General features: G+C 37.3%; 1 protein-coding gene across 8 annotated transcripts in view; it reads left to right on the top strand.

The window, feature by feature from the left end:
- Window positions 1-13,317, top strand: part of ZMIZ1 (zinc finger MIZ-type containing 1) — a 319,493-nt gene that overhangs the window by 183,829 nt on the left and 122,347 nt on the right. For all 8 annotated transcript variants that reach the window (XM_015866343.2, XM_015866340.2, XM_015866349.2 and 5 more), the window contains one exon: window positions 2,007-2,120. In XM_015866343.2, coding sequence (XP_015721829.1) covers window positions 2,007-2,120 — 114 coding nt within the window. The remainder of the gene's footprint in view (window positions 1-2,006; window positions 2,121-13,317) is intronic.

Genomic DNA, 13,317 nt, shown 5'->3' with positions numbered 1-13,317 from the left:
TAAAGGCAATTTCAAGTACATATTTGGAAATTTCTCCATGAGATGTTTCTCAGTGGAAGAGGTGGTTGGCTTTTGTCTGTTTTGATTTGTTTTTTTTCCCCATACTGAGATAGCTCAGTTTCTTCTGTGATATGTGCCCTAGCAGTGCAGCATGTGTTCAGTGAAATGCAATTTGTTCACAAGCTTACATGCATTTCTTGCCTTCTGGAAACAGTACATTTGATTGTAGCAGGGCTTGCACATGGTTTTGTAAAGAGTTTTGAACCAGCTTCTGTTTGCCCTGCAGATGAAGTACTGAAGGAGCAGTGTACACTGTGGGATTTGCTGTCCGGCAGTCACTTCTCAGCAGGTGTAAATGAAACCTTCAGAAATGATCCCTTTCCCTTCTACTTACAAGATGCATAAGTCAAGCTGCTGGCCTTATTTGTGGGGTGCTTTTTTCATAGAAAGACTTAAAATATATTTTCTTAGAGTTACTTACTTGGACTCTTCTGTGAATAAACAGAATAGTTTGACTCTTCCAACAACAAGATAATGAGCTGGCAAGAAAAAGTTGCGCAGTTGTGCAGCCTAGGTGAAGCTCTCAAGTGAGGTGGTAGTAGGAGCCATAGTCCATGTTTGTAGAGCAGAGGAGAAAATCACATTGCACAGTCTGCTTTTTCAAATTCTGCTGATATTTAAAAATCTGTGCTCTGTGTGTCAGTCATCTCTTGTTAAAACAAGGCCTATGACCAAGAGCCTTCTTAGAATTCCAGTAATGTGATTCAAAAGCTCATGGACTAGGAAGTCCTTAAAACCTGGCATAGGAGTGATATTTTCCTCTGTTTATGGTAGAGTTAATGTATTTGCAGCTTCTCCGGCACCAAGGGAAAAGAGGGGAAAAAAGTAGAACATTATCATTAATCCAGATGCTTAGAAATGAGCATGTTTTCCCAAATTATGCCATTGATTCAAAAATAAGGATGTATTTTTTAAATTATACCTTTGGGTTTTGTACCTTCTGGTTAAAAATATCATCATTTTCATGTTTTTCTCAGCTATCTCAAGAATTATAAACCTACTATTTAAAAAGATGTTCATATTTCCTACATATGCTCTTTTCTTTTTGTTTCTGGAGTTTTCCTTGAAAGACTTATGCAGTATTATTCGTGTAAATTGAATTTCTTCTTTCCTGCACCCTACCTCTGCTAAAATGCTAAAATACTTTGACAGTACAGCACTTTGAAGGATGATATTGTCAGTTATGATATCAGGTAAGTTTACTAAGTGTCTCAAAAAAAAAAAAAAAGAAAATCAGAGGTGAGTGTGACAGTTACAAACTGCATTTCTCATGCAGATTTTAATACAAAACCTGTATTTTTTTTCCTAAATTATGCCACATTCTTCAGAAGAAGTAAAATTCCGTTCTGATGTTTCTACACACTTCTTGTGCTTTCACATTTTCAATTGTGGCAGCATCCCAGCCACACTTTAGTCAGGAACAATTCCTCCTGTTTTTTGTCATCTGAAAGCTGGTCCTCCCAATTGCTCACTGTGATGCCTTCTGATAAACACGAGGCAAAATCCATAGAAGAGGTCAGTGTAATGTGTCAGGTTGGCTCTTTCACTGGTCTTTCCTGAGACTGCTGGCAGGCAAAGATGAAACTCAGTATTGGAAGTATATATCAGTGAATTTAGATTCAGGCAGTTTTGGTGCCCAAGCTGAATCCATTACAGTTTGCAGATGTGAAAGGTAATGTTCTGGGGGTACAAGTATGAGTGACCTCTGGAATTGCACCCATAACTCATCTCTGACTAACAGGTTTATATTAGAAAATTAGGAAGTCTGTGGTAGCAATGAGGATTAATTAAAGTAGGATCGTCTGTGTTTGCTATGCAATTTTTGGTTTCATTTCCAAAATGTATACCATTCCTAGTTTCCAGACTTTGTATTAACATGCTGTAGAAAACAGAATGTCAGCCTTTGTGTATGTTATTTACTGTGTTTCTTCATTTTCCTTTGTCAGCACTTACAGAACCCTGCAAACTTCCATAATGCAGCTACAGAGCTCCTGGACTGGTGTGGTGACCCCAGGGCCTTTCAGAGACCGTTTGAGCAGAGCCTGATGGGTTGTCTGACGGTATGTCCAGTCTGCATGTCGTGGCAGTTCTTATCCCCTGATTTATATCACCTGTTGTATCCAAGGGAACTTGATTTTCTGGGTCTGAATTTTGTGTCTTTCATCATTTTGTCTTAAACATATGAAGTCAGATCCTTACAACTGTTTATTTGAGTCTGTTACATCACAGGTAGCAAGACACAGTAGCAAGAAGTTTGTTAGATGTTAAAATGATAAAAAAAATTACTGAATACGTAGTACATACAAGGTTACTGTACATGTACATGCAGTATTTATTTTCATGGTTTGAAATTACCAACTGAGGTATCTCCCTGTGGAGTTAACAGATTTCACAGGCATTTATTTTCCTTGCCTCAACCTTTGGTGGTTTTTCTACTTATATTCAACCTCAAGCATGCAGAATCTCCAGATGAACAGTGTTGCTGCCTGTGTAGTTTGTTGCATGTATGGATTGCATGTTTACTCCTAGAGTAATCATTTCAACAATGTTATTGACTTCGTTGTTTTTCTTTCTGTTCATTTCTTGTTAAGACTGCTGTCATTGCTAAAGCAACTAGATCATTATACATTGAAAATTGTGTGCTCAACAGCATTTTTTGTTTTCAGTGCTTTATTTCCCATGCATCCAGCAGCAGGTTCCACTCAAAAATTTCTATGTTTTGTCGAGGCATTAGAGGAATTGAACTCTGTCTGCCGTAGGGGTGTCCTAAAGCTTCACAGAAAAAGCCAATACAAATAGTTAGGAAGGTGAGAGAAACTGTAAAATGATTAATATGGAGATCATCTTTGCATTTGTTGGGAAGGAGTAAAAGCATGTGGATTATTCTAACGTAGTATGCAACTGATGTAGATAAAAAGACAGTGAGACTAAGATTTAGTTGCAGAAATCCAAATGTTAAGGAATGGCTCCATCTTAGTGTGCTGAAGTGCATAGCATCCCTCAGATTCCTGTGTTGAAAAGCTGGAATAAATCCAATGATGTAAGAAGGCATGGATTTTATTTGTACTTTTTAAAAACTTTGCTAGTATTTTGAGGTTAGTATTCAAGAAAGGAGGCACAACTCAAAGATGCGTAGGCAACCTGTACACTATTTCTCTGCAGATTTCTGCTAGAACGCTGTTAATCTGACATGCAGCTTCCTTGCTGTTTAAATCTTTTCTTTCTACATAAGCAGACTTGCAGTTCTGCCCAAGTGCAAGGTCAAAATAAGGTCTGACTGCTAGTGATTCACTGTCCTCTGTCTCACAAGAGAGATATGGGAATGCTATATTTCTATCTATAGAATGATAATCCACAGTACAATATAATAGTAATAATATTTCTCTATCTATATTTAATACACATATTAGAACTTAAGACTGTTTCCAGGGAAATTATTCAGAAAGTTGAGAATAAGTGAAAGGCACCTGAAATACTAGATTATGAGTAAATTTAACATTAACTTGCTTAATGATGTATTCTATACTACCAAGAGCCAATTTTTTGTAATGCTGACAAAGTTTATCGGTATTTTGCTTTGTGAAGATTATGCTAAAAGAAAAATGGGGGAAAAAAAAAAAAAAGAAAGAAAGAAAAAAAAAACCAACAATATGAAGGAGTATTCAGCCACTAGAACGGGATTATTTTCTTACTTTGCCAGTCCTTACAATGACCTTCAAAAATAGCTTCCCTTAAAACTCCTATGCTTTTTAAAGCAAGTAGTCTCAGCCCTAATGATAACATTTGATTTCCATCGATTCCCAAGGGCAAATGCATTTATTCCTGAAATTCTGCAACAGCTAAAGATACTTGCTTATAAGGCATCTCTTTATTGTACAGAAGGATTTTTTTATTTTTTTTTTCCTCTTATGACACTATTCTGTTCTTGGAACCATCAAAGGATATGAGAACATAATATCCTACTAGTGGATAATGCAGTATGTACTAATCCATATTGAAATGTATTAATGTCATGGCTGCAGCAGGGCAAGCTCTTTCAGGGATGAGCAAACCATCCGTTCACACACATCAAAGTTGAAATGCATTCAGGTGTAAAGCCAGAGCACCAAAACATGTCTGTTGTATTATGGGTGGAGAATTTAGTGGTAACTCTGCAAGTATAACAGATTCTTTGCTTCTTTTGAGTCTGTTCTTTAATATTTTTGCAAAAATTAACTAAGTTGAATTTATTATTTTTTTCAGAAAGCACTCAAAATCTTGACATTGTGCTTTAATATAATGAGCGGTTCTTAAATTAATTCTGTTTTTCCTGTTCACCATTTTTGTGTGTTCTCTCTTGGTAATATCTGATTCACTTTGTAACAACAGTGTTTTTATTCCTGGTGCCAGTCTAACAGAACTTGAAGGGATACAGAAAAATAGTCTTAGAAATATTCTGTGGACATCAGCAGCAAAACTTCCAACTTCACTTGTGGAATCACTTCTTTTGATGATTTTATATAGATTAGGTTGTTAATGGAGGTTTCCTGTACCTAACTTGTAATGCAAGCATTTACAGAAATCAAGTTAGCTGAATGGAGATCTTATGTTGAACAGTAAATGACTGGACATTATGTATCAGCAGTGCTTTGGTATGCCTGAGGTACTACTGATCTAGGCTCAAGTGATGATCTATGCAGGCTAACAAGTGTGGGCTTCCTGTCTCAAACGCAAACTTGGGAATTGGTACCGTAGCTGCAAATTTATCAGATAGGTGTGTGTGTGTGTGTGTGTGCACGACTGTATTTGCATCACCATTATTTCTGAAGAATCTGATGGACGCTTATTCAAAAGTTTACCTTTTTATATGCTTGGCCAAAATAGAAAATCACTAAAGTGGACAGGTAATAGAAGTTCATAAAAAGCCCCAAACATTTAATCAGATAAATAAAATGTCACAGATGGAGGGATCAGCTTTGAATCTGCTTTCTTTCTTGCAAGTTACAGGCTGCAGAAAGATTCCCTTTAGCAGCTTTGATGGAGCACATGTAAACAAATTATGTTCTTTCTCCAAGACAGTGAACTCCTTTCTAACTTGCCAAGATAAGCTAGGGGGTTACTTTTCTGCAGTGGTTATTTTGAAGACAGATAAAATGGTCTGTTGACAAAGAATAAAAATTGAAATAATAAATTCCATAACTTATTGAAAGTGTAATGGATTTGATTTTCTGTATGTGACTTCAACTCCTGAACGGTGGTAGAAGGAGCGATAAAATAGCCTTCAATTTCCACAAAACAAATGTAGCTATATTTTTATTATAATTGAATCAGTTTCTGATTCTAGAGTTTGTAGTTAATGAAGACTTCTGGGATGAGATGATATTATGATAAGACTAATCTTTATAACATTGGGATTATTGATATTTGAAAACCTGTGTATGGCGTTACTTTATTTCTGTCTGACAGAAGTAACTTATCTTCCCATAAAGCAATTAAAAAACAACTCTAGTTTGGCTGGACAAGGTTGTCTCACACTTTGCTCCTTTTTTCTCCGATCCACTCTAGTCCCATCTCACAGGTCTGCTCTTACCAAACAGTTGAACTTGTAAATGATCTCACTGAGGACATGGTTATCTTTTGTGTTTGTGCTGCAGCAAAAATGGAAGCCAGAGGACAGCTGGGAGCAAAATGGACAGATTTAAAGACTTGTCTGATGCTGCTTTCAGCAAAGGACAATAAAGGCACTTCTTTAGTCTCTCATCGTTCTTGAGAGTTACAACACACAAGAGTTCATCATGTTTAGGACTCTTAAGCAGTTTTCCTGAAAAGGAAATACTGGAGAAAGAAGTGCAGCTATGTGCAGTTGCTCTGTAACTGTACCTACAGGGTTAGTCAAATTAAATCCCTACACCAGAATGGTTTTGGAGAGTAGGGTGAATTTAGGTGAACAGGATGTGTTTACCTGAGTTAGCTGTTGGCCTGAGCACTGAATTTAAGAAAACTGATTTTGTGAAAAATCAGCACCCTGGTTAGGACTTAACCCCTTTCATCTGAGTTGACACTTTCTGCCCAGTTTGCCCATGACAAGCTATGCTAAGGTAATCATTAGAAATGTATTTATTTTCTCCACTGTCTTACTGCTCTCCATTTCCTCTCTGTATGTTGGGTCTATCTCAGTCAACAAATGTGAGAAATTCTTGCATGTTTCTTTAAGTGTTTGATCTCTAAATTAAAAGAAAAACAATACTCAAAGCTACAGTCCTAGTTGTACTCAATCTGAAGATCATGGATTTCATTTGAATCTTTTGTATTGCTCAGAACTCTTACTGGATCTCAGTAAGAGAATTGCTGAAATAACAGGCATCTGTGTTTAACTGTTGGAAGTATCTATGGTAGACTCATTTTTAGTGATTGTGACACATTGTACAATAACTTTTTGATTTGTATTTCTCCTTAAAAAATTGTGGAATTCAGACTGTTGAAATTTTTCAGGTCATTTTTAAAAGAAAAAAAAAAAAAAAAAAAGCTTATGTCAGTTCATGATACAGAAATCTATTATTTGCCCAATGCATAATTAAACCTAATTGACTTTAAAAAGTAGGATGAAAGCCATGTCTTTTAATTATGTCAAGTTTCCACAACAGGATGCTTCAGACAGCAAAACCGACAAAGTCATGCTAATGTGTTCACAAGGTATCTGCTGCTACTTTGGCATCACACCTGGCTAGGTTCATTCTGCTTAATGCAGAAAAGCATATAATCAGAGTCAGCATGGGACATCAAAAATCACTTTTCATAACCATTTAAGATCTGAATCAGAGTAATTGCAGATGGGAGAGTTGGTTCGGCACGGTCTGTACACAGAAAACACCAGGATGCAAGCTGCCCATTAGAGCTGTAGAAGTGTTGCTTTTAATCTTTGCATCCAAGACTTCCAGAACAAGAAGTTAATGTGAAAGGAATTCTTCTTCCATTGTCCTCTCTTCTTGAGTTTGTGAAGCACATGTTTTTATCTGTTTTCGGCACACAGCACCTTGGGGCTCTGTACAAGCTGTACCGACAGAGTACAGCCAGCAGGCACAGAACACTCCTCTCTAAAGCAGCTCTTAATGCTACCAAATAACTCAGTGTTACTGGTTGTCATATGACCTTAAGATATCCTAAAGCCCCTTTTTTTTAAACTCTATTTTGTTAGTTGTGTTATTTTACAGCTTTGGAGCTTTGTTTGAAATGTGCTGCTGTTCAAATTAAAATGCTTTTGGTATTCCTATATTACTTTCTTCAAGTGATGACTGTGTTTCATCTATATCCTTGCTCAAAACCTGTCAGGACTCAGATGACAACAGTATTGCAGTAACCCAGTGATCAGCTGGCTTTATTAAAGCATTTTTCTCCTCTGGGAGAAAATTTCAGTTAGAGTTGAGTGTGGGGACCTTCACTTCTGTGTTTATGCTTCTTAGAGACATGCAGAGAAGAGGAGGACAGGGTGGTAAAGGAGGAAGTATCCTTATTTTACATGGTGTGTTTCAGGAGGTGACTTGGATATCAAGTATAGTATTTTATTTTGAAAATACAGTCCTTATCCATCCACTGGGGCTGGAAACATATTTAAGAAAACACTAGTTTGAACAGTCTTCTACATTTGCAGAACCTGTCTAGTGTCTGTTTTCAAGCATCAAAAGCCAAAAACTAGCTAATGATGTGTAACTTTACTCACCTGCTTTGATTGTCTGTATTGTTGAGGCAGCTCTACTGCAATTAGAATGTAAGAGTCTCATCAGACCAAGACTTCTGATCACAAAGATATCTTCCTCCCTTTCCCTTTTTTCTGCTTGAAGCAGATCGCCATTCATGTTGCAAAATTCTTCAATTTGCTTCCTGTTTATCTGATCTCTGTGTGTTACCAAGGGGGAAAAATTACCATCTACATTGCAGAATTCTAATTACAAAATTTCTGCTGTAGTCTTCAAACTGCATTCAGATAATTTCAAGTATGCACAAGTGGCTGAACACAGAACTGTCTGAACTAGCAATCAGCTGGCATTTTTAGTTTTGAGCAGCCAGCAAATTGAATTGGAAAAATTCATTCTGATGCCAGCAGGGGGGGGGGGTGCTCTTGACTTCTGCTAGTTAAGAGATTCTTTGAAAGTGCAACATAATGGGAAGGGAGTTTTGTAATAAGCAGCCATATATCCCTCTTGATTAACAGGCCTGTTAGATTAAGAGGTACGTTGTTCCAGTACTTTGTGATGTGATGACAAGAAGGGCAGGGAGGAGAGCTTGCTGGGGTGTATATCCTTAGATCTGCAGAAAGGGAAAAAAAAAAAAAAAAAAGAAAAAAAATACAGTTAAATTCAGGAAAAAGAAAAAAAAAAAAAGAAGTTGGTAGCTGAATTTCTCACCTTTTCTCATTATTAAAACTTAACTCTCAAAATTTTGCCCTCACTGTCAATGACCCTGTCATCTGGATCTTTGCAGAGCTGTGTCACAGGTGGTGAGTGTGACATCTCAGTTATGAATCCAGTATTGTCCAGATTAAAGATTTTGAAAGGCTCTGGGAAATCAGATTTTTGTACTGGCAGTTACCATTAAAATTACAGGTTTGTTTTTTTTTTTTGTTTTGTTTTGTTTGAAATAAGTATATGTTACTTTTAGTATCAGTACTGTATCTCAGTTAAAATAAAAGCTGGATGTTTCTAGTGTTTGTAGGAAAAATATTAGGAAACAAGTTTGTAAAATACCATAGAGAAATAGTAAGTATTGAATCATGGGCTGGCTGGCTAAGCAGTTCCCTCCTTATCGTTATGGTGTCATTGGCAATTATTTATTTATTTATTTATTTATTCTCTACTTTTCCATGGACTTACATGGCATGTATGCTTAGGCTAAGTAAGATATGTGCTCACTGCTGAATGAGATCATGTTTGAACACACGGTGCTGCCTGTGTGTTATCTGAATCTTTGCCTGTTTGCCAAATTTCAGTTTGCAATTAGTAAACCCAGGTATTTTAGCAAATGGTGTCAGTTCACTTAATCATAATGTTGATAATTAATACCGTGTTGATTCAATCCCATCTGATCAACATTGTTACTCAAGTACGGTCTAAATCATGGGAGATTTCCCACTTGGGAATGTTGCTTGTGTGAGGTCCAGGCAAAGTGGCATGACACTTTTGTTGGCAGTTTTCCACATTGCTGAGATTAAGTTTGGGATGGATGGACCTAAGAGAGCTTAATGTCCAATCTTTTTCCCTAATCTTGAATGTTTTCTAGATGTTGAGTAACCTACTGTAATAACCCCAACCCCCCAGACTCCAAGGTGAGATTGGTACTTTGTTCCAGTGCCTGAACCTCGAAAGTGTTTCCTGTGTTTATCCTCAGTCACTTGTACACTGAGCAGATGAATTCTAGTTATATGTGAATCCGACAGATTTCTGGTGATGTTCTGTATAACTCACATAATACTGATTTTGTTCACATGTGGGAAAATTGATTATTTGAAGCCAATCCCCTCATCTGCTGTCCTTCTCTCTTGGATTAAAGATACAATGTATCATACTGATACATTCTTCAGAGATTCTTTTTCAACATTTTATTCCTGTTGTTGACCTCTGAGTTCATTTCTTCAGTTTTTCTGCCTCACTGGTTATGCCTAACTTTGTGTTTGGCTGTCAGATTTTATTATGCATCTGTAATAGTTCATACATGTTTTAATTTTTGAAACACTTCTGTAGTTTATTTTAAACTTTTATCATGGTCTTAAGTGTTTGCAGACTCCTCTGCATTTTATGTAGAAGTTTTGCAAGTTAATTGTTTCATTGTCCATGTCACAACAGAACATGTAGAAATGGCATGTATCTAGGGTGTGTTGTGATCTGGCAGAGGAATATTAGTCAATAGTCTTAGTAAAGTTTATACTAATGTCATCCAAGCTATGCTCATCTGTTGTGACAGTGTCATATTGAGCAATGTAAAAGGGCCTGTTTGAGGTAAGATAGATGTACTACTTCTACAAGGCCAGTTAACTCGTAAAGAAGAAAACTACGCAGTGCTGATGGATTTGTGGTGATGTTCTGAATTGCACACATTATACTGATTTAGTAATTTATTTTGTTATCAGACTGAGTTACTGTACTTTCTAATATTCAACTTTTTACCATCTTACAAATAGAGATTTGGTGTGCCTCCAAAGACTTTACCTTGAATGAATTCCTGGCAATAATCACTAGCAGTTGCCAGGTTTGCCCAGGCTATTTCCTTTGAGGTGTTCTGAGATGCCTTTCATCAAGGTCTACTGATCTGAATATATTAAATTTACCAACAATCTTCTATTTGATTATTTGTGTTTTCTGGACCATATTCATACAATACATTCATTGTCTTGCTTCTGATAATCCTGATGTTTATTTAAAAAGATAGGAAGTCCCTGCTGTATGAGTTCATAGGAGGAAAGCCTCCCCAGTATCCAATGAGCAGTATAAGAAATGATGCAATGCCTCTGCAGCTGTGAGCAGCCTGCAGCCCTCTTTGGAGAGTACACAAACCACTCTGTTCAACTTTCAGTTTAAAATAAGCATTTGGCTGCTACTGTTGAGAGAAGGATGTTAAATACAGTCAGTGAAAAAGTTTGCAAGTCTACAAAGACCCTGGACATAAAGATGACCTGCTGTATCTATGTAGGCAGGGCAGTGGCTGAGAAGCAGTATGTAGCATCCAAAGGCTGGGGAGCAGCAGGAGCATGCCCTCTTGCGCACTGCCAGAGCAGTTTGTTTCACACAGCTTCTTCCAGCCTTACAGGAGTGGGTAGAAGAAAAACTTGGGTGGAAAATAACTCTTGGCAAAATGGAAATGTTATTACGAATGTTTGTTTTCCATTAAAAGGCTGTGCTTGTGGGGGAGGCGCAGCCTGACCCATGCCATGTTGAGCCTGGACAAGATGGTGCCCAGGCCACCAGGGCATGTCCAGCACTGGGAAATCTGCTTTCAGTCAGCCACAGCAGAGTACAGAGCGGGATTTTCTCTGACTGTTAGAGGAGGTTCAGAGAAGGAAACTGTTGCCAAATGAGAGTGTAACAGAGTAGACCTTGGTCTGCTCTTTCTTTCCAGTCTCTTATGTGAAGACATTGCAATCATAGATAGTCTTTTGTGGGTTCATGAGTTTATGATTTCTGTATTTCCTGAATAATCTTAAGAGACCTGATCTCCATAATTAGCAAAGCATCAGTTCAGAGTACTGACTAGAACTCTGGCTAGTGGTGTCTCAGTATTTATAACTGCACTGTTTAAAACAAACTAAGCATAGAAGCACATGATGCAGGTTTCTTAAGCTATTGTGTGCTTGCTGATGAACAGGCATATCTGCCTTCATTCTTGACCAGCTTCAAAATGAGTAGTTTGACGATAACATGCTTTTTCAAGAAAGAAAATGGGACAGCCTTTCTTTTGTGATCATGTGGTAGATGGTGCCTGAAGGAAATTAAATAATGTTTACACATTAACAGCACATTGTCCTCAGAAACTTTTAACAAGACTTTCATTTTTTTAAAAGAAATTTTCTGTCTGTTTCCTACTGATGCCTTCTCTAGCATGTACCTCTCAGTGAGCTGTGATAACACTGGGATTCAGAAAGGGAATACTTAGGTGTGAAAGTGTCCCCTGGATCTCATAGCAGTCCATCCTTTTCTCCCCTTGTTGATCTTTAATGAAATATGAAATATCTAGTTGTTATCTTATTGTTCTTTTCCTTTGTATTGGAAATTGATAATCACAGCCTGAACCTCTGATTAATCATCTGAGGCAAGTGTCGTGTCAGCTGTGGGAGCACAGGTGAGAGTAATTTAGCTGTGCTCCCAGAAGGGGTGGAGCTTGACTCCACCTCCTCTAGACCTCATTTAAGGGCTGACCACCACTAAGGTGGCATCTCTTGTAGATTGCTCCCTGGTAGAGATTGCCTCATTGTTTCTCAGTGAAGGCATCCATATTGGTGATTTTTTCCTTATAAATAACCTTTTAAATATCTGTTATCAGCTTTGTGTCATTCCGCCTTGCATGCTTTCATTTTGTTTGTTTTTATCTTGATGCAGTTCAAACCCAGCCTGGTAATGAGAATGTTAAGAATTGTTGTATATAAAGGATTGAAGTTAGATCTACCAAGTTAGATGTTTTCTGAAAAATATTTGCAGTTTTCCTCCCTAATTATTTTCTCTTTACTATAGACAACTTAATCAATGGAAAGTGAAACAAGAGCTAAAATACAGATATGATTGTGTATTACTGATAGTAGTTCTATCTAGTACTGATAATTCCAAATTCTCATTTAATTCCCCTGAACCACCCTACTGCTCAGATTTGAGACTGGGAAGGTAGAAAAAATTAGGGAAGAATCACTCCTGCTTAGTAAAATCAGATGAATTTGTAATTTTTAAATTAGTAGGAAAAACAACAAAAATCTACCCAGGAATAATATCTATGATAATTCTTTCATGAGAAAGAAATCTGATTCTTTACTGTTAAATGGGGAAAGTGGATACTGGAAAAAAATTCCAAATAATAAGCTTCATGTTATAGTGTTCAGAATGTAGGCCAGAATGGTGAATTCATATATTACCTGTAGGTTGTCGTATATCTTGATTCCTTAGTCTGTTCTGTGTCAGTGCATCTCTGGGGAGTCAGTGCTGAACATGGGTTATTGCACTGTCTGTCACTGGTTCAGAAAGAATTTTTCAAATAGAGACAGGGTTGGGAAAAGGATATTTTGTTGTATTGTAAGCTATTTGGGATTGGAACTTTCTTTTACTTCACGCAAGGACATGGTGTTTTGTTTCTTGTGGAGTTCTTTGACCACTGTTTCAATTCAATGTTCTGAAAGAATATGTTAAGAATAATCTGTTTTCTCTGTGCCTCTGAGTCTGAAGTCATCCTGTGCAACCCAAAGGCAATTAAAAGCTCTGCTGTGTATAAATGTAGCGTACTTTGCCAGAACGACCACAGTATTGTGTTTATACTATGCAGATTTTTATGAGGATACATTCTTGGCTGATAGCACAGTTGCTGGCCTGGAGAAACTGTTGACTACTTTCTATCGTTAATTCCGGTCTGTCGTTTGCCTAGTTTGGCTAGGCCTACTTGAAATTTAGATTCCTTCTAGATAAGCTCCTTTTTTACTAGGATAAATTAAAAAGAAGAAAAAAGAAAAAAAAAAAAGGGGGGGAGGGGGGTGGGAAGAAACACTAGGCCCTGCTTTCTATATTTAATGTGTCTGGCAAATAAGAACAGGCC

This window comes from Coturnix japonica, chromosome 6 (assembly GCF_001577835.2).
Source record: "Coturnix japonica isolate 7356 chromosome 6, Coturnix japonica 2.1, whole genome shotgun sequence".
NCBI classification, from domain to species: domain Eukaryota; kingdom Metazoa; phylum Chordata; class Aves; order Galliformes; family Phasianidae; genus Coturnix; species Coturnix japonica.
The sequence above is the reverse complement of the archived record's forward strand: the minus strand, read 5'-3'. Positions and strand labels throughout refer to the sequence as shown.